The sequence below is a fragment of the Loxodonta africana genome, chromosome 5 (assembly GCF_030014295.1).
Source record: "Loxodonta africana isolate mLoxAfr1 chromosome 5, mLoxAfr1.hap2, whole genome shotgun sequence".
NCBI lineage: Eukaryota > Metazoa > Chordata > Mammalia > Proboscidea > Elephantidae > Loxodonta > Loxodonta africana.
Genome location: NC_087346.1, coordinates 103869447 through 103887729, shown reverse-complemented (window position 1 = coordinate 103887729; position 18283 = coordinate 103869447). Strand labels below are relative to the sequence as shown.

At 40.7% G+C, this 18283-nt stretch overlaps 1 protein-coding gene across 3 annotated transcripts in view; it reads left to right on the top strand.

The window, feature by feature from the left end:
• The window catches only part of KIT (KIT proto-oncogene, receptor tyrosine kinase), a 104056-nt gene that overhangs the window by 65387 nt on the left and 20386 nt on the right, over nucleotides 1-18283 (top strand). For all 3 annotated transcript variants that reach the window (XM_064285791.1, XM_010595683.3, XM_003415883.3), the window contains exon 8: nucleotides 17625-17739. In XM_064285791.1, the coding sequence (XP_064141861.1) occupies nucleotides 17625-17739 (115 nt within the window). The remainder of the gene's footprint in view (nucleotides 1-17624; nucleotides 17740-18283) is intronic.

Here is an 18283-nt window from a genome sequence, read left to right as displayed (position 1 = left end):
AACCTGCCTTTTCTCTAGGTAGCATACTTGCTACCATTTTACTTACAAGTCTAATTGACCATCGGGCAGCATCAACTACAGTACTTTTTGAGGTCCTGCTTCATGCCACTGGGATACAGAGGAGGATAATGTGGTTCCTGACCTCTTAGGGAGTCCCTGGGCGGTGCAAACAGCTAATGTGAGCGGAAAAGGTGACGGGTCGAGTCCACCCAGAGGCCTCGATCTACTTCTGAAAAATCAGCCATTGAAAACTCTTTGGAGCACAGTTCTACTTTGACATACATGGGGCCACCATGAATCAGAGTCAACTCCATGGCAACTGTTTTTTTGCCTTTTTAAGTTAAACTCTTCAGGAAGTCTTTTTGTAGACAAGTTGATGTCAGTTGCAAACACTGCAAATACTTTGACAGAAACAGCATTTTTGGGTGAAAATGAAAACTTCTGCCTCTTGTGAAGTATGTCCTGTGAGTGTGAGTGCTCTTTACGCATAGTTAGCTAATCTATTTGTTGGGGTTATTTTAATTGAAAAACAAAACAAAACAAAAATTTAGATTTTTAAAAAAATTTAGATAAATTTTAATATCAAAAGCTCAAACTAGCTTTAAAAATTAGAACTTGGAGTGGTTACGTAAGTCATTTTAACCAAGCCAAATACATACATAAACTTACTGTGTGGTTTATCCTCTAACTCAGCTTAGCCTCATGGATGAAAAGAAATTGTGCTCTGCAATAATTAGAATGGATAAAAATCAGAATAATAATAATAATATATAGTGTTAGCGTAGAAACTCAGGGCACTTTTATCAGAGGCGTTGGTGCATCAGTGCTTAGTGGATTCAGCTGTGAGAAATGCTAGTGACAGTCCCTGATTTTGAACGCTTAAATGTTTGGTGGCTGAAAAGTCCATTTGTTTTGAAAACCCCACATGTAGATTTATTGAGTACTGTGTGTGTGTGTGTGTGTGTGCGCGCGTGCGTGCTTTAATCACTTAAGTGGGAGGCTATTGTGCTCACACAATTTGTGTTAAAAACAGTTAAATATGTAACATGTTAGGTTTGAAGATTTTTCTTTTTTCTTTTTTTTAGCCAAGCCATGCTTTACCAAATCTGTTAAATTGGCTCAGTGATGTTCAAGGAGGTTTATAATGGCCGAGAGCCATAACTCGTTTGTTATCTTTGAACAGAACTTCCAATGAAAACTGATGGGAGTTTTTATTAAAAGTAAAAACAAAACAAAAACTGGTGATTCTTTGCATTGAATTTGTATTACTACTATTATTCAAAGATACATACAGAAATCAGATCTTTAGTTCAAAAAAATTTGCTATCCTTTGGCGAAAATGATGATTTGTTCACCTTGCAGGTCAAAATTGGGAGGATAATAAAAAACAAAACAAAAACAAGTACGCGTTGCCATCAAGTCGAGACTTGCTGACCTTTTGGTTGACAGCCGAGTGAGTGCTTAGCCACCGTGCCACTAGGGCTCCGGGAGTATAATAGGGTTTTAAAACTATAAAACTTTACCTAAAATTGCTTTGTTAATACTTCTCTTTCCAGTACTCCTGGAGATGTTAGAAAAAGTGGCATTGCCAAGATTCTGTAGGTAGCCTGTGCCACTTGTTTAGGAATACATAGATTCTGGTGACAATAATGGAGCCCTGGCTGAGCAGTGGTTAAAAGCTCGGCTGCTAACCAAGAGGTCAGCAGTAGCTTGGCTGCTAACCAAGAGGTCAGCAGTTCCAGTCCACCAGCTGCTCCTTGGGAACCCCATGGAACAGTTCTACTCTGTCCTATAGGGTCACTAATGAGTTGGAATCAACTTGACAGCAATGGGTTTGGTTTTTTTTTGGTTACCATAAATGTTGCACAGTAAGATTTTAGCCAGAACCAGGACAAGTAAAAGACTAATGTGCATTTTAACCCTAATTTATCCACTTTTTTTCTTTTCTCCATCCACTATCTCTTGAATAAATATCAAATTTTTGTTGAACTTAAATGGTAATCAGTACAGTAAATATTTTGGAAGTTTATTTTGGCTTATAACTTCAAATATCCCATGTGAATCCTGAAATAATTTACATAATTATGAAAAGAAATTATGATTATGATAAATCAATTGCTTTTCAATCTTCTGGAATGGTTTTAAGAAGATCCAATAACCTTAAAAATGATACTTCTAACCATTATCTGATAGCATTTTCAGATCAGTATTAGCTATGAATTTAAAATCTGTGACCATAAGTAGATTTCTCTCTGATCGTAAAGGTACATCCTTTAATAACAAACCTAGCCAGTGACGGTCATTTGAGAGTACTGTATAGTACTCAGATGGTGGTAACAAGGAAGACAAGCGGAATGAATGAGGTATTGAAAACCAGCTTCCTTTCATCACTGGGCTGACAAACCAGTTATTGTCAAGTCGATTCTAACTCATGGAGATCCCGTGTATGTCAGAGTAGAACGGTGCTCCATAGGGTTTTCGTTGGCTGGTTTTCTGGATTGCCAGGCCTTTTTTCTGAAGTACCTGTGTGGATTACAACTGCCAACCTTTCAGTTAGCAGCTGAGTGCTTAACTTTATACCACCCAGGGACTCCTTGGTCTTACATAGAACACATTTAATTTAATGTTAAGCTAGATTGTATACTGAAATGACTGCTGTGAACCGCACCAAATTAACTCTCAAAGTCACCAATTTCACCCTGTTCATGGGAGTGTGTTAACAGGGACTTGAGAAACAATTTAAGGAAATGCTAAGTAAAGTATTATTTCTAAGTCACTGCATCATAAAATTAACATCCTGTCTGGTGTTTGCAATTATTTATAGAATATACAGTATACTGAAATCAGCCAAAGTAGTGCAGGTAGTCCCCAGATTACAAATGATTTCCGTTCTTAAGTATGTCTTTAGGTCTAATTTGTATGTAAGTCGAAACAGGTGCAGTTCGTCTTAGTATATAGTATACCTTTCTATGCATAAAAAACATTAAAGAAACACTTCCGGATATACTAAAATGCCTTTAACATAGTAATATAATAGTAATAATAATGTTTTGGTGTGCTTGTTATTAGGAACCATTGTATGTACCTTGAATTTTTAGTATAACAGGCTTTATAGTTGGTTCGTAACTAAGGATTATAAGTCAGACATTCTTCGTAACCTAGGGACTGCCTGTAAAACACCCAGAATGAGGCCTCTTGATGAGAAACTTTCCTTTTGAACACACTTGTAAAGTCTGGGTTACCTTTTATGTATTTTTGGTTATAGTTAAATTCAGTTATGGGTGGCCAAACTGATTCTACAGAGAAACCACTTTTTTTTTTCTTTTTGTATTTTTATTGTGCTTTAAGTTTACAAATCAAGTCAGTATCCCATACAAAACCTTATATACACCTTGCTATTTTTTTTTTTTTTTTTAATACTCCTAGTTGCTCTCCACCTAACGAGACAGCACATTGCTTCTCTCCACCCTGAGTTTCCGTGACCATTCAGCCAGCTTCTATCCCTTTATGCCTTCACATCTCCCCTCCAGACAGGAGCTGCTGAGATAGTCTCACGTGTCTACTTGATCCAAGAAGCCCACTCCTCACCAGTATCATTTTCTTATAGTCCAGTCCAATCCCTGTCTGAAGAGTTGGCTTTGAGAATGGTTCCTGTCTTGGGACCATGACCTCTGCGGTCCTTCTAGTCTCAGTCAGGAAGAAACCATTTTTAATTGCAACCTCTTGCAAGCAAGGCACAGGGGCGGCCTTGCATTTGCTAAAAGTGAGGGTAGACCTGTCAAGTTGACTGTAGATGACTTCAGACTGCCTGCCAGCCATCTGGATCACCCACCTGGCTGGAGGCCTCAGGGACTGTTACCTAGCCCTTGCTTGGTGGGCTTGCTTTCAAGAAGATCTTCACAAAATAAGAGAGCAAAGGTACTAGAACTTTGCCTTTTTGAAAAATGGAAATGCCTTCCTACTTCTTAACCTATTAGTCTTCTATTTCCATTTTTAAAAGATGGGAGGAACCTCTGATCAGACACTTGGATATCCAAACCTACTTGTGTTAAGGACAAAAAAATTTTAGGACATGCTGCTAACATACTTACTGATTTTGCTTGAGAGGATTGCTTTTTAGTGTTTTTGTTTTTTTCATATTAGGTGAATTTTGTTAGACCTACCCCTATATTAAATTATTGGAATCTTAAACATTAAATAAATCTAGTGCTGAGTAGGACTCCTTTCTGATTTATTTCCTTGCTTCTGAGACTTTGCTACCACCGTAACTGGAATATAGCTCGGTTTGTGCAAGTATTTGTATGCTGTTATTGTTGTTAGTTGCCGTCGAGTCATTTCTGATTCATGGTGACCCCATGTGGGCAGAGTAGAACTGCTTCATGGGGCTTTGAAGTCTGTGACCTTTCAGAAGTAGATTGCCAGGCCTTACTTCCACGGTGTCTCTGAGCGGGTCTGAACTGCCAACCCTTTGGTTAGTAGTTCAGCGCTTTTAAATTAAAACAATTCTTTCTTATTATGAAAGTGTCAAGTGGTAGGTAGAAAAACTAGAAAGTGTAAATAAGCAAAATTAAAAATCAAGGAAGTTTTAATTTCCCCTTTTAAAGCTTATTTACATTTTATAGATTACAATTATAGAATACAATATCCCTTATTGTATACATTCTTCCAGACCATTTTTTTTAAAAACATTTTTTTTTTAACTACAAAAATGGGATCACATTGCTTCGTCGCTGATGTTTTGGTGCTGAATAACAATGCATTGTGAACATCTTTTCCATATCATAAAATACTCTTCTATAGCATCATTTTGTATCTCATTTCACAGATATTTCATAATTTTTTAAACCCATGTCTGATGTAAGTTTGAGACACTATGGAGTGTGAGATGGGCTGCTGAAATGATGTGACTGAGTTTTAAAAGAAACCCAACAGACAATTGTTTTTTAAATTGTGCTTTAGGTGAAAGTTTACAGCTCCAGTTAGTTTCTCATACAAAAATTTATACACACATTGTTATGTGACCCTAGTTGCTATCCCTGTAGTGTGACAGCACACTCCTCCTTTCTACCCCGGATTTCCCATGTCCATTCAGTGAGCTCCTGTCCCTTTCTGCCTTCTCATCCCACCTTCAAACAGGAGCCTCCCATTTGGGCTCATGTATCTGCTTGAACTAAGAAACACACTCTTCACGAGTATCATTTTATGTCTTATAGTCCAGCCTAATCTTGTCTGAAGAGTTGGCTTTAGGAATGGTTTTAGTTCTGGGTTAACAGAGAATCCAGGGGCCATGTCTTCTGGGGTTCCTCCAGTCTTAGTCAGACCATTAAGTCTGGCCTTTTTACTAGAATTTGAGATCTGCACCCCACCTTTCTCCTGCTCCGTCAGGGACTGTGGGTTGTGTTCCCCTATCAGGATGGTCATTTGTGGTAGCTGGGCACCATCTAGTTCTTTTGATTTCAGGCTGATGGAGTCTCTGGTTTATCGGGCCCTTTTAGACAGTTGGAAACCCTGGTGGGCATAGTGGTTAAGTGCTACGGCTGCTAACCAAAGGGTCGGCAGTTCGAATCCGCCAGGTGCTCTTTGGAAACTCTATGGGGCAGTTCTACTCTGTCCTGTAGGGTCGCTATGAGTCGGAATCGACTCAATGGCACTGGGTTTGGTTTTCTGGGTTTTTTTTAGACAGTTGTTTTAAAGTTTATAATTACCTGGCTTAATCTCAAATGAGTGACCTTGCTTAAGTCCCTGGAAGATGATATTGAAATCTGTCCTTGTCTTTCATCTTCCTATATCTTGAACAAATAACATGAAAGGTGCGCTGTGCTGGCTTTTTAGGACAATTCTAAACTAAGGAATTTTTTTCCCACCTTGTTCAGGTAGCTGGTTTATGTAAAAATAGTTACTTGTCTTTTTTACATTTATCTTTTTATAGGTAATGTGTGTTCATTTGTGATAATCTGACAGTGTCTGAACTGTTTTTTATTTTCTCTTCCTGAGCCTGGAATGCATTTTTGTTCTCAAATTGCTTAGAATTTATGAGCGTTTTTGATATGACACTTTTAATATCTCTTTCTCCTTTTAGAGAGGATCTCTGTGTATATAAGGATTGTTATAGATATTTGAATTGGAATAGATAGTGTGGCAACCTCCTTTTAAAGTAGGGCTTGCTTTTCTTCTATTGTGAAAAAGTTTAAAGATATGACTCTGAACAAAAGAGTTTCCTTTTTCCCCCTCAAGTGTAACATGTTTTCTTTCCCTCTTATAAGAAAGTTTGTCGGGTGGGGTGTATGTCACTAATGTGGGAGTCTGTTTAAATGCTGAGCCTGTTGTTCAAGAACGAGGTAGCCTGTCTGGGTCATTTAGGCCTGATGTTGCCCCTGGTTGTGTGGTCTGGCCATTATTTTATGCTTATAGTAGAAAAGCAGGAGAAGCAGGGTTAGGCTATGGAACCATATAAACTTCTGCTAGAATTGACCCTGAACTCTCGATATATGTTTCTAAAAATGGTGTTTTAGATTTGTGGAGCTTCTTTATGGAAATTTCCTTTTCAGTTGTGCCACATGTGTTTTTATATCAAATTACTTGTAACCAGTTGCTGTTGAGTTGATCCCAACCCATAGTGACTGTATGTGCATTAGAGTACAACTGTGTCCTATAGGTTTTTAGTGCCTGATTTTTTGAAAGCAGATAACCAGGCCTTTCTTCCAAGGCACCTGTGGGTATACTAAAACCTCCAACCTTTTGGTTAGCAGCTGAGTGCCTTAACTGTTTGTACCACCCAGGGACTCTGACATCAAACTAGCCCTCTTTCATTACAAATATATTCAGGGTCACCTATAATTTGGTGGAAATTTAAAGCTGTCCAAAATTAGGTGCCTAATTTTTTTCTACGGGCATTGTGTCCATACTTGTCTTAGTAATGTTATGCTGCTATAACAGAGATAGTACAAGTGGGCGGCTTTAACAAACAGAAATGTGTTTTCTCACATTTTAGGAGGTTAGAGGTCTGAATTCAGGGTGCCGGCTTTATGGGTAGGCTTTTTCTCTCTGTTGGCTCTGGAGGAAGGCCCTCGTCTGTTTCAGCTTCTGCTCCTGGGCAATCTTCTTGTGGCTTGGCATCTCTCTTCCTCCATCTCTGCTTCTCTTTTACATATCAAAAGAGATTGACTCAGGATAGACCCTACAACTAATCCTAATCCTGCCTTATTAACATAACAAAGACAACCCTTTCCCAAATGGAATTATAACCACAGGCATAGAGGTTAGGATTTACAATACATATTTTTGGGGGGCACCATTCAATCCGTGGTAACAATACTCTTCTCCCCTACTTCTGAATTATGTGGCAAATGAATTAACTGCTTTTACAGAGTAGGAAAATAACATTTTATCACAAGCCCACACTGCTTGGCAGCGAGCAGAATGGCTTTGGAATGTGTGTGCAGACCCCCTCCCTGGACCTGGTCAGCACTGCAGTGGTGCTAGTGTAAACTGAGCACAGTGATCCTGGCTGAGGAAGCCTTTCTCCAGGGAATTTCACTGTTTTTCAACTTAACCTAGGAATTAGGAGATTTTTTTTTTTTTAAATTTTTACTGTGCTTTAAGTTTTTTAAGTGAAAGTTCACAAATCAAGTCAGCTTCTCAAACAAAAATTTATATACACCTTGCTATATACTCCTAGTTGCTCTCCCCCTAATGAGACAGCACATTCCCTCCCTCCACTCTCTATTTTCGTGTCCATTCGGCCAGCTTCTGACCCCCTCTGCCCTCTCATCTCCTCTCCAGACAGGAACTGCCCACATAACCTCATGTGTCCACTTAATCTAAGAAGCTCACTCTTCACCAGTATTCTTTTCTATCTCTTAGTCCAGTCCAGTTCCTGTCTGAAGAGTTGGCTTTGGGAATGGTTCCTGTCTTGGGCTAACAGAAGGCCTGGGGACCATGACCTCTGGGGTCCTTCTAGTCTCAGTCAGACCATTAAGTCTGGTCTTTTTACAAGAATTCGAGGTCTGTATCCCACTGCTCTCCTGCTCCTTCAGGGATTCTCTGTTGTGTTCCCTGTCAGGGCAGTCATCGGCTGTAGCTGGGCACCATCTAGTTCTCCTGGTCTCAGGCTGATATAGTCTCTGATTTATGTGGCCTTTTCTGTCTCTTGGGCTCATAATTACCTTGTGTCTTTGGTGTTCTTCATATTCCTTTGCACCAGGTGGGTTGAGAACAATTGATGCATCTTAGATGGCTGCTTGCTAGCATTTAAGACCCCAGACCCCACTCTCCAAAGTGGGATGCAGAATATTTTCTTAATGAATTTTATTATGCCGGTTGACCTAGATGTCCCCTGAAACCATGGTCCCCAAACTCTCACCCCTGCTACGCTGGCCTTTGAAATGTTCAGTTTATTCAGGAAACTTCTTAGCTTTTGGTTTAGTCCAGTTGTGCTGACCTCTCCTGTATTGTGTGTTGTCTTTCCCTTTACCTGAAATAGTTCTTCTCCACTATCTAATTAGTGAAAACCCCTTTCCCTCCCTCCCTCCCCACTCTTGTAACCATGGAAGGATATTTTCTTCTCTGTTTAAACTATTCTTCGAGTTCTTACAATGGTGGTCTCGTACAATATTTGTCCTTTTGCAACTGACTAATTTCTCTCAGCATAATGCCTTCCAGATTCCTCCATGTTATGAAATGTTTCACGGATTCATCATTGTTCTTTATCGATGAGTAGTATTCCACTGTGTGAATATACCATAATTTATTTATCCATTCATCCATTGATGGGCAGCTTGGTTGCTTCCATCCTTTTGCTATTGTAAACAGCGCTGCAGTGAACATCTGTGTGCATGTATCTGTTCGTGTAAAGGCTTTTGTTTCTCTAGGATATATTCCAAGGAGTGGGATTGCTGGATCGGGTGGTAGTTCTATTTCTAGCTTTTGAAGGAAGCGCCAAATCGATTTCCAAAGTGGTTGTACCATTTTACATTCCCACCAGCAATGTATAAGTGTTCCAGTCTCTCCACAACCTCTCCAACATTTATTATTTGTGTTTTTTGGATTAATGCCAGCCTTGTTGGAGTGAGATGGAATCTCATTGTAGTTTTGATTTGCATTTCTCTAATGGCTAATGATCCTGAGCATTTCCTCATGTATCTGTTAGCTACCTGAATGTCATCTTTAGTGAAGTGTCTGTTCATATCCTTTGCCCACTTTTTAATTTTGTTATTTGTCTTTTTGTAGTTGAGTTTTTGCAGTATCATGTAGATTTTAGAGATTAGACGCTGATCAGAAATGTCATAGCTGAAGGCTTTTTCCCAGTCTGTAGGTAATCTTTTTACTCTTTTGGTGAAGTCTTTGGATGAGCATAGGTGTTTGATTTTTAGGAGCTCCCAGTTATCTAGTTTCTCTTCTGCACTGTTAATAATGTTTTGTGCACTGTTTATGCCATGTACTAGGGCTCCTGGCGTTTTTCCTATTTTTTCCTTCCATGGTCTATCGTTTTAGATTTTATTTTTAGGTCTTTGATCCAATCTTAGTTCGTTTTTGTGCATGGTGTGAGGTATGGGTCTTGTTTCATTTTTTTGCAGCTGGATATTCAGTTATGCCAGCACCATTTGTCAAAAGACTATCTTTTCCCCATTTAACTGACTTTGGGCCTTTGTCAAATATCAGCTGCTCGTATGTAGATGGATTTATGTCTGGATTCTCAGTTCTTTTCCACTGGTTTTTGGTCTATGTGTCTGTTGTTGTACCAGTACCAGGCTGTTTTGACTACTGTGTCAGTATAATAGGTTCTAAAATCAGGTAGTGCGAGGCCTCCCTCTGTGTTCTTCTTTTTCAGTAATGCTTTACTTATCTGGGGCCTCTTTTGCTTCCATATGAAGTTGATGATTTGTTTCTCCATCTCATTGAAAAATGTCATTGGAATTTGGATCGGAATTGCATTGTGTCTGTAGATCACTTTTGGTAGAATAGACGTTTTTGCAATGTTGAGTCTTCCTATCCATGAGCACAGTATGTTTTTCCACTTAACTTATGTATGTCTCTTTTGGTTTCTTGCAGTAGTGTCTTAGGAGATTTTTTTTTTTTGATGACTCTTTAGAATAAGAATTTGACAAACTACAGCCCATGGGCCAAAACTTGCCTGCAACCTTTTTTTTATGGCCCAGAAATTAGAAATGTTTTTTATATTTTTTAATGGTTCAAAAATATCTAAAGGAGAGCATTTCATGACACATGAAAATGAAATGAAAATCAAATTTCCATGTTTGTAGTTATTTTTTCCCCCCTCTAAACAAAATTTATGATAAGGTAGTACGTTAGCTGTTTTCAGAAAGTGTGGCAAATACAGGAAAAACCTGCCAAGGTTTTTGAGCCAACTCTTCTGATGCTAATGAGAACCCTGGATTCTGGGTTGAGGAACCCATATATTTAGCGGCCAAGCTGGAGTCAGGGTTTAGAGAAGCTATGTCAAAGGCAAGTCTGGGTGTGTATTAGTTATGTACGTCCCTGTAACAAATTATCCCAAAATTTAGCAGCTTAAAACAACACATAGTGTCTGAGGGTCAGAAATCTGAAGTGACTTATCAGGGTGTTCCTGGGCCAGGGCACTGTCTCTCATGAGGTTGTAATCAAGGAGTTAGCTAGGGCCACAATCGTCGGAAGGCTTGAATGTGAGCTACTAAGGTAGCTACTCATATGGCTGGAGGCCTCAGTTATAAAGTTTTATTAGAACAAAGCTATGCCCATTTGCTTACATAATGTCTATGACTGCATTGGTGATACAATAGAGTTGAGTAGTTGCAACAGAGGCCATGTAGCCTGCAAAGCCTAAAATATTTACTTTCTGACCCTTTACAGTAAAACTTTGCTGACCCTAGTTTAGAATATTTCCTCATTAGGAGGAAGAATTTTTTTTTTTTAAGTGATTCAAAAAAAAAAAAAAATTGCTAGTATTCTCTGGGTGGCACAAAGGGTTAAGCCCTTGACTACAAGCTGGGCAGCAGTTCAAGCCCACCAAGAGGTGCCTCGGAATACAGACGTGGTGATCTGCTTCCGAAAGGTCACAGCCTGGAAAACCCTGTGTAGAGAACTGTGCTCTATAGGGTTTTCAAGGTAGTGACCTTTCAGAAGCAGATCACCAGGCCTTTCTGTTGAGTCTCCTCTGAGTGGGTTCCAACCTCCAACCTGTCAGTTACTAGTCAAGTGCTTGACGTCACCCAAGGACTCTGTTAAAAGGAGCCCTGGTAGCACAGTGGTTAAGCACTTGGCTGCTATCAGAAAGGTGGGCGGTTAGAACTCACTAGCCGCTCTGATGGAGAAAGTTGTGGCAATCTGCTTCCGTAAAGGTCTACAGCCTTGGAAACCCTATGGGGCAGTTCTACTCTGTCATATAGGGTTGCCATGAGTCAGAATCAACTTGACACTAACCGATTTTTTGGCTCTATTAAAGATAGCTGAGTGAAGGACACTATAGTACAAGCTTTGTTTCATTTACTGAACAAACCTCTATTAAAGTGCCAGTTTCTGGCTATCTTTCAGAATGTATTAAAAAAACAAAGTATGTTTTCAAAATACCCATTCTGGCAATTTGATTTAAAGGGATAGGGACCAATCGCTGAAAAGTGTTATTGCATCTCCATTAAATATCAACAAGTTTAGAACAGTGAAAACAAATTCATCTTTTTATTCCTTCTTCATTTAGTCTTTTATTATTTGGAGACTTAAGTCTGTGTTCTTTGTCCTGCTGATTATGGTATCTAGCAAATGTGGGTTTATAACAGAGTTGGGTCAAAGTGGTTAGTGATGAGAAGGGTTGTACTCAAAAATGCTTCTCCACACTCAGATGGATGAAACCAAGATCTTCCCCACCAGCTACTTGTGTTTCTTCTTCCCTCACGTCCCCCAGCTCTTGTTATCTGTGCTGTGTTCTTCAAAATTCTTTTTGTTCTTGCCTTCCGTATAGACCTGATGGTGGCGGGAAAGGAGTATTTTTAAGATTGCAAATCTGCAGAGTAAACCAGCAAATGGTTAGGAGTTTTAATTGCATAAGCAGTAAATTCTCTGCAGGGTTACAAGAACTCTGAAATCTGCCTACAAGCTGATCAGTGTTGTTGGAGACACCAGAGTGATTCAGGTCCACCATGCTTTGAAAGGAGCAGGTACTATTTTTATCTCAAAAGAAAATACATAACTTATATACCTCTTAGGCTTATCTCAACCTCCAACTTGGGAGGAATTAGGGAATTTGTCATTTGCTGTACCGCTTATTGCAGCCTATCTGAGAAACCGCAGCTCAGATTTAACCTGGAGAATTGCAGGGAGCTGATGTATCTTTAAAAGCAAAATGTCTATTTAATGCCTTACACCGTGCATTCAGGCACTTCAAAAATGCAGATGAGCTGAGATTTTCATTTTTAGGAAACAGATTTATACCTAGCTCATTCTGTATGCATTGAACATTTCCATAGTGCCACTTCCCATGTACGGGCCAAACCGTACTCAGTGGAACTTAGCTTTTCGGAATGAGGTCTCTCATCACCAGTTCCAGGGTCAGGACTGGGACTGGGGTGCAAAAATTAAGGAGGCACCCCCTAGCAGGGGCCAACTCTGTGCTTAAAAGACCTTAAGAGTGAGTGCCTTCTTGAATTTTGTGCCTTAGGTTCTTCTCCAGAGCCCTGGTGGGTGCAGTGGTTAAGCGCTTGGCTGCTAATGAAAAGGTCAGCAGTTTGAAACCCACCAGCTGCTCCTCGGGAGAAAGATGTGGCAGTAGGCTTTCCTAAAGATTACAGCTTTGGAAACCCTATGGGGCGGTTCTACTCTGTCATATAGGGTCACTATGAGTTGGAATCAACCCTCCGGCAATGGGTAGATGCATCTCTGGGAGTCCTTGGGTAGTGCAAATGGTTAAGCACTTGACTACTAGCTGAAAGGTTAGTGGTTTGAGCCCATCCAGAGGTACCTCGGAAGACAGGCCTGGCAATTTCCAAAAGGCCATTACCTTAAAAATCCTATGGAGCAGTTCTACTCTGAACACATGGGGTCACCATGAGTCGGAATCAACTTGACTGGAACTAACAACAACAACAGGTTCTTCTCTTGCCTCACCCTAGACCTAGCCCTGATCAGGGTCCCTTTGAGGTGCTTTTAGAAAGCAGATTGCTGACCCAGACCCTTGACTTACTGAATCTCTAGGGGGTACAGTCCAGGAGCCTGCGTTTTTACTTCTTCCCTTAGTGATTCTAATGCACACTGAAGTTTGAGGACCTTCTGAGCTTAGATGGCCAATCTAAGGCCCAACAGGAGAAAAGCTGCTCAACTAGCCTCAGGTTATGATCCACCTGGAATAGTGGCTTAAAAAACTACCTAATTATTTGGCACACAGGAGCAAGTAGGCCAGCCAGGTTGCACCACTTGCCAACCACGGCTGTTGTATAACTGCTACCAGGTGTTACGCTTGAAGGCTTAGATCTTTGAGCACTTGTAACTGAAGCTAAATGGAATTCATTATGTAATTTTAAGTTGTTCCAATTTTTTAATTGAAAAATGTTTTATAGGTTCATTGTTAGCTGCATGTTCATTGTTTTAAAAAAAATGAAAAGAAGAAAATACAAACTATCCATAACCCTCCTACCCAGAGATACCAGTGTTAACATCTTAAGGTTCCTTTTCAGCCACTTTTTCCTGTTAACATTTAATTCTACTAAAAATCCGTCACGTGGCATTATGGCAATTAGGAAAAGTAATATAGGGTGTGAGCGTATCTTTCTTATGAATTTGAGATTCCTATTTGAGTACTTGTTGCTGTTGAGGCATTTTCTCCTCATAGTGACCCTGTAGGGCAGAGTAGAACTACCCAATGACAATTTTCTGGGCTGTAATCTTTATGGAAGGAGGCCCCGTGGCACAGTGGTTTAAAGCACTTGGCTGCTAATGGAAAGATCAGTGGATTGAACCCACCAGCTGCTCCGCAGGAGAAAGATGTGGCAGCCTGCTTCCATAAAGATTTACAGTCTTGGAAACCCTACGGGGCAGTTCTGCTCTGTCCTACAGGGTCACTATGAGTTGGAATCGACTGGATGATAATAGGGTTTTTTTTTTTTTTTTTTAAATCTTAACAGAAGCAAATTGTCACATCTTTCTCCAGCGAAGCGACTGGTGGGTTCAAACTGCCGAACTTTTGGTTAGCAGATGAGCACTTAACCACTGCGCCACCAGGGCTCCTTTCCTGTTTGAGTATTGTCTAGTTATCTTTGCCATATATGTGTATACCCTCTCCACTCATCATTAATCTCAGTATTAAGAGGAAAAAAGATCACGTGGCCATGTGTTTTTCTTATCTTATGGCCCACTGTTGTAAAACTGTGGCCTCCCCTCTCGTAAGACCGCCATGATGCTGTTCTCCTAGGTTTGTGTGTGTGTGTGTGCACCTGTACTTTATAACTGAATTCCTTTGTGGTGTGAGAGACTTGGTTTTTTGGGATGAGATATTAATCAGCAGCTCTTGCTGTGCCTGCCATGGGTCAAGCTCTGTGCTAAGAAAGTATAGTCTGATGGAGGAGGCAGACCAAGGCACTGCATAGCAGTGGCACATGTCTTAAGTGCTGCAGGAATAGGAAGGAGAGGCCAACCAACTTGGCTTGGAAGAGTTGGGGTTTGCTTGGAAAAGGAGGTGACACTTGAATTGATTCCAGAGAGACCCATGGCACGGCGCATGCAGTCTCCAGCAAACAGCATTCTCCTAAGTTTCCCCTGCTTTTTGTGTGTGAGTTATGTCCTACTTTTCAGCCCAATCACACACTTTTCAGCCCAATCACACAGTTGCCCATGATAATTAAATGAAACTTGCCAGATGGATGCTTTCGCGAGACGATGGCTCGTCTTCTTGCTCTATTTGTGAAAGCTGGCATTGGATCCAAACTTTCAAGGATGCTCCTACCTTGAGATTGCTTTGGAGTGTTTCAGTTTTGTGTGTATGAACCAAATGGCCTGCCCATCGGCAGGGCCAGGCTGAGTGACAGGTGGGTGTGCCATGCATGTGGACACTTGGACCCCTGCCAACCTGTTTTGCCTCTAAGGAGGTGAGGTGCTGAGAGGTTATTCTACAAAGATGTCATTTACTGCTGTTACCTTTTTGGGGGAAGTAAAACTTCCTAAACTCCTGATCTGTTGTTCTTTCCTTCTTACCACATATTTTTTTCTTATCTGTTGCAACATAATTGATGTTGAATTCCCAGTGTATTGGGTTAAAATATATGCACGTTATCACGCTGTCTTAAACAAGCAATTTCCAGATCATTGAAGAGAGTGGAATAGTAAATAGAGTTAATAGTGGGGAAACCATCAAGTTGATTCCGACTTATAGTGACTCTAGAACAGAGTAGAACTGCCACATAGGATTTCCAAGGAGCAGCTGGTGGACTTTAACTGCTGACCTTTTGATTAGCAGCTGAGCTCTTAACCACTACACCACCAAGGCTCCTAACAGTGGATATTCTGATTAAAAAAGAATAACATATGACATTCTGCATTTGTCAAAACTCCTAGAACTGTATAAAAGAAAGATCGAGCCTTAATGTTTAACTGAACTGGCTCGGCAATTGTACCAAATGTACTATAGGAATGCCAGATGTTAACAATAGGAGAAACAGTGTGTCTGGTGGGGAGGGACCATATGTGGACTTTGTACTTTCTGAGTTTCTGGGTGGCACAGGCACAAATGGTTTGTGCTTGACTACTAACCAGAAGGTTAGCAGTTCAAACCCATCCAGCGGCACCGTGGATAGAGCTGGTATTCTGGTCTGTCCACGACAAACATGGCCTCCTGTAGTTCTGTACTCAAATTTGGCACAAAAAATGCTATAACACCAAGCGTACAGGGTGAGCACCACACTGTCCCTGACCCCAGCATGCTCACAGTGTAGCTTACTCATTCTCAGAGAATTGTTAGCTGCCATCGAGTCTGCTGTAACTCAAGGTGACCCAACTTACAACTGAACTAAATGCCTGGTCCTATGCCGTCTTCGTAATTGCTGGTATGCTCAAATCCATTGTTGTGGCCACTGTGTGTTTTGAATCCCTTTCTACCCAAGAGGCTCATATTCCAGCACTGCATGGGACAATATTCTGTCATAGGGTTTTTATAGGCTAATTTTTGAAGGTAGATCACTAGGCCTTTCTGCCTAGTCTTTCTTAGTCTGGAAGCTCTCCTGAAAGCTGTCCACCATGGGTGACCGTGCTGGTATTTAAAATACTGGTGGCATAGTTTCCAGCATCATAGCGACACGCAAGCCTCCACAGTACAAAGAATTGACAAACAGATGATGATCTTAAAGAATTAGAATCCTTCAAGTGTATTACCACTAGAAAAACTGAACATAAGTTAATCTCCCTTTCACGTTAGGAATAACTTCAAAAATTTGCAGCATTTTAGGGCATTCTTAAATACCAGTTGATTACTGTAGTTACACAGACATATCAAATTAGAGCGTTCCTGCTGATTCAATTTACTTTTTAGGTGATTGTACTCAGGTTTAGATGTATGTGCAAATAAAACTCTTGGGCTGGCTTTTTCTCTTCTAATTTTCTGCCCATATTTGGCATTTGAGATAAAAATTTAAAGTCAAAAGTCCATATTGTATTTTACTCTTATATTGTGGTTTCTTTCTAAACAGTGATTCAGCTCTTGGTCTGTGCCTCCCTCCACCTCTCAAAAAAGAAAATTTCTAGAAGAGAATGGGGGTTTCTCTTTTCCTGTAACTCCTAATTTCATCCATTCTAGTCTCCACAGTAACTAGAAATTTCGATGGTAGGAATTCCTTTAAACAGAGTTTCCACCTTTAGAACCACCATTCGTCTGTCAGTTTGTCATACTGTGGTGGCTTGCTTGTTGCTGCCGTAATGGAAGCTGTGCCACCGATATGTTAAATGCTACCAAGGGTCACCTATGGTGGACAGGTTTCAGCAGAGTTTCCAGGTGAAGACAGACTAAGAAAAAAGTCCTGGTGATATATTTCTGAGAAATTAGCCAATGGAAACCCTATGGTTAACAACAGAATGTTATCTAATATAGTCCTGGAAGGTGAGCCCCCTGGATGGGAAGGCACTCAAAATACACAGTGGCTACAACAATCGACTCAACACACCAACGCTTATGAAGATGACTCAGGACCAGGCAACCTTTTGGTCTATTGTACGTAAGGTCACTTTGAGTCACAGCTGACTCCACGGCAACTAAAAACAGCAACAACCTTCAGAATAGTTTGGGATCCTAGAATCTTGACTAGAAGGCATCTTTCAGATACCCCTCACTTGAAGCAGAAACCCTACCATATGGCCTTTGGGTCTCCACTTTAGCCACTCCAGGAACAGGGAGCTCCCAGGACCTTCACATCTGCAGGGTGGACGGTCCTTGCCACACCGGGCAGCCCAAACTGGGAGGGCCTTCCCTGGCTTGGCCCTCACATCCGCCTGCCTGTGCTTTGCACTCACTGGTGCAGACTGTCTCATTTGAGCAATATGTGTTCCCTCAGGGTGCTCATCAGCCTCATGATGATTCTGGGGATTAGAGCGAGAGCGAAGCAAATCTTGGTGAGGTTTCAGCAGTCTGACATATGGCCGTTTCTCCTTTCCTGCAGCAAAACCAGAAATCCTGACTTCTGACAGGCTTGTGAATGGCAAGCTCCAGTGTGTGGCAGCAGGATTTCCAGAGCCCACAATAGAGTGGTATTTTTGTCCAGGAACGGAGCAGAGGTGAGATGGGTATTTTTGGCACTGCTTAACGTGCAGAAAGGAGGGACTGCCATTCAGCTGAATTTCAAACGTGTTTTCAGACTTTTTTTTTAAAGCTTCGTTTTATTATTTTTTCTATCCATGTGGCTTTTGAGAGGGGATAATTTCTATGTTTTTCGTGTTTGACATTAATTTTGTTTGCTGAAAAATGATGACTGAATGACTTCTCTCTTTTACTGGTTATCTTTTTGGATTTATCTCGCAATTTCTAGCCTGCAGGTAGATAAAGCAATTTTCCAGGGCCGGAGTAATTAGATTTCCATTCTATACACAGGAGTAATGTGTATGGGAAATGTGGCTGTAGTTATCATGAAAAAATTACCTTAGATGTTAATTGCCAAGTTACCAAAAAGTAATGATCACGCAATTACCACATACATATGGCAATTGTAAGCTACATGTTTTGAAAATGTTTTCTCCTGATTAGGTACCCAGCCCCTGAGCAGAGCACGTCTGCATTGGTGCCTTCTCTCCCACTCAAGGCACACTTAAGCCTTAAATTGTC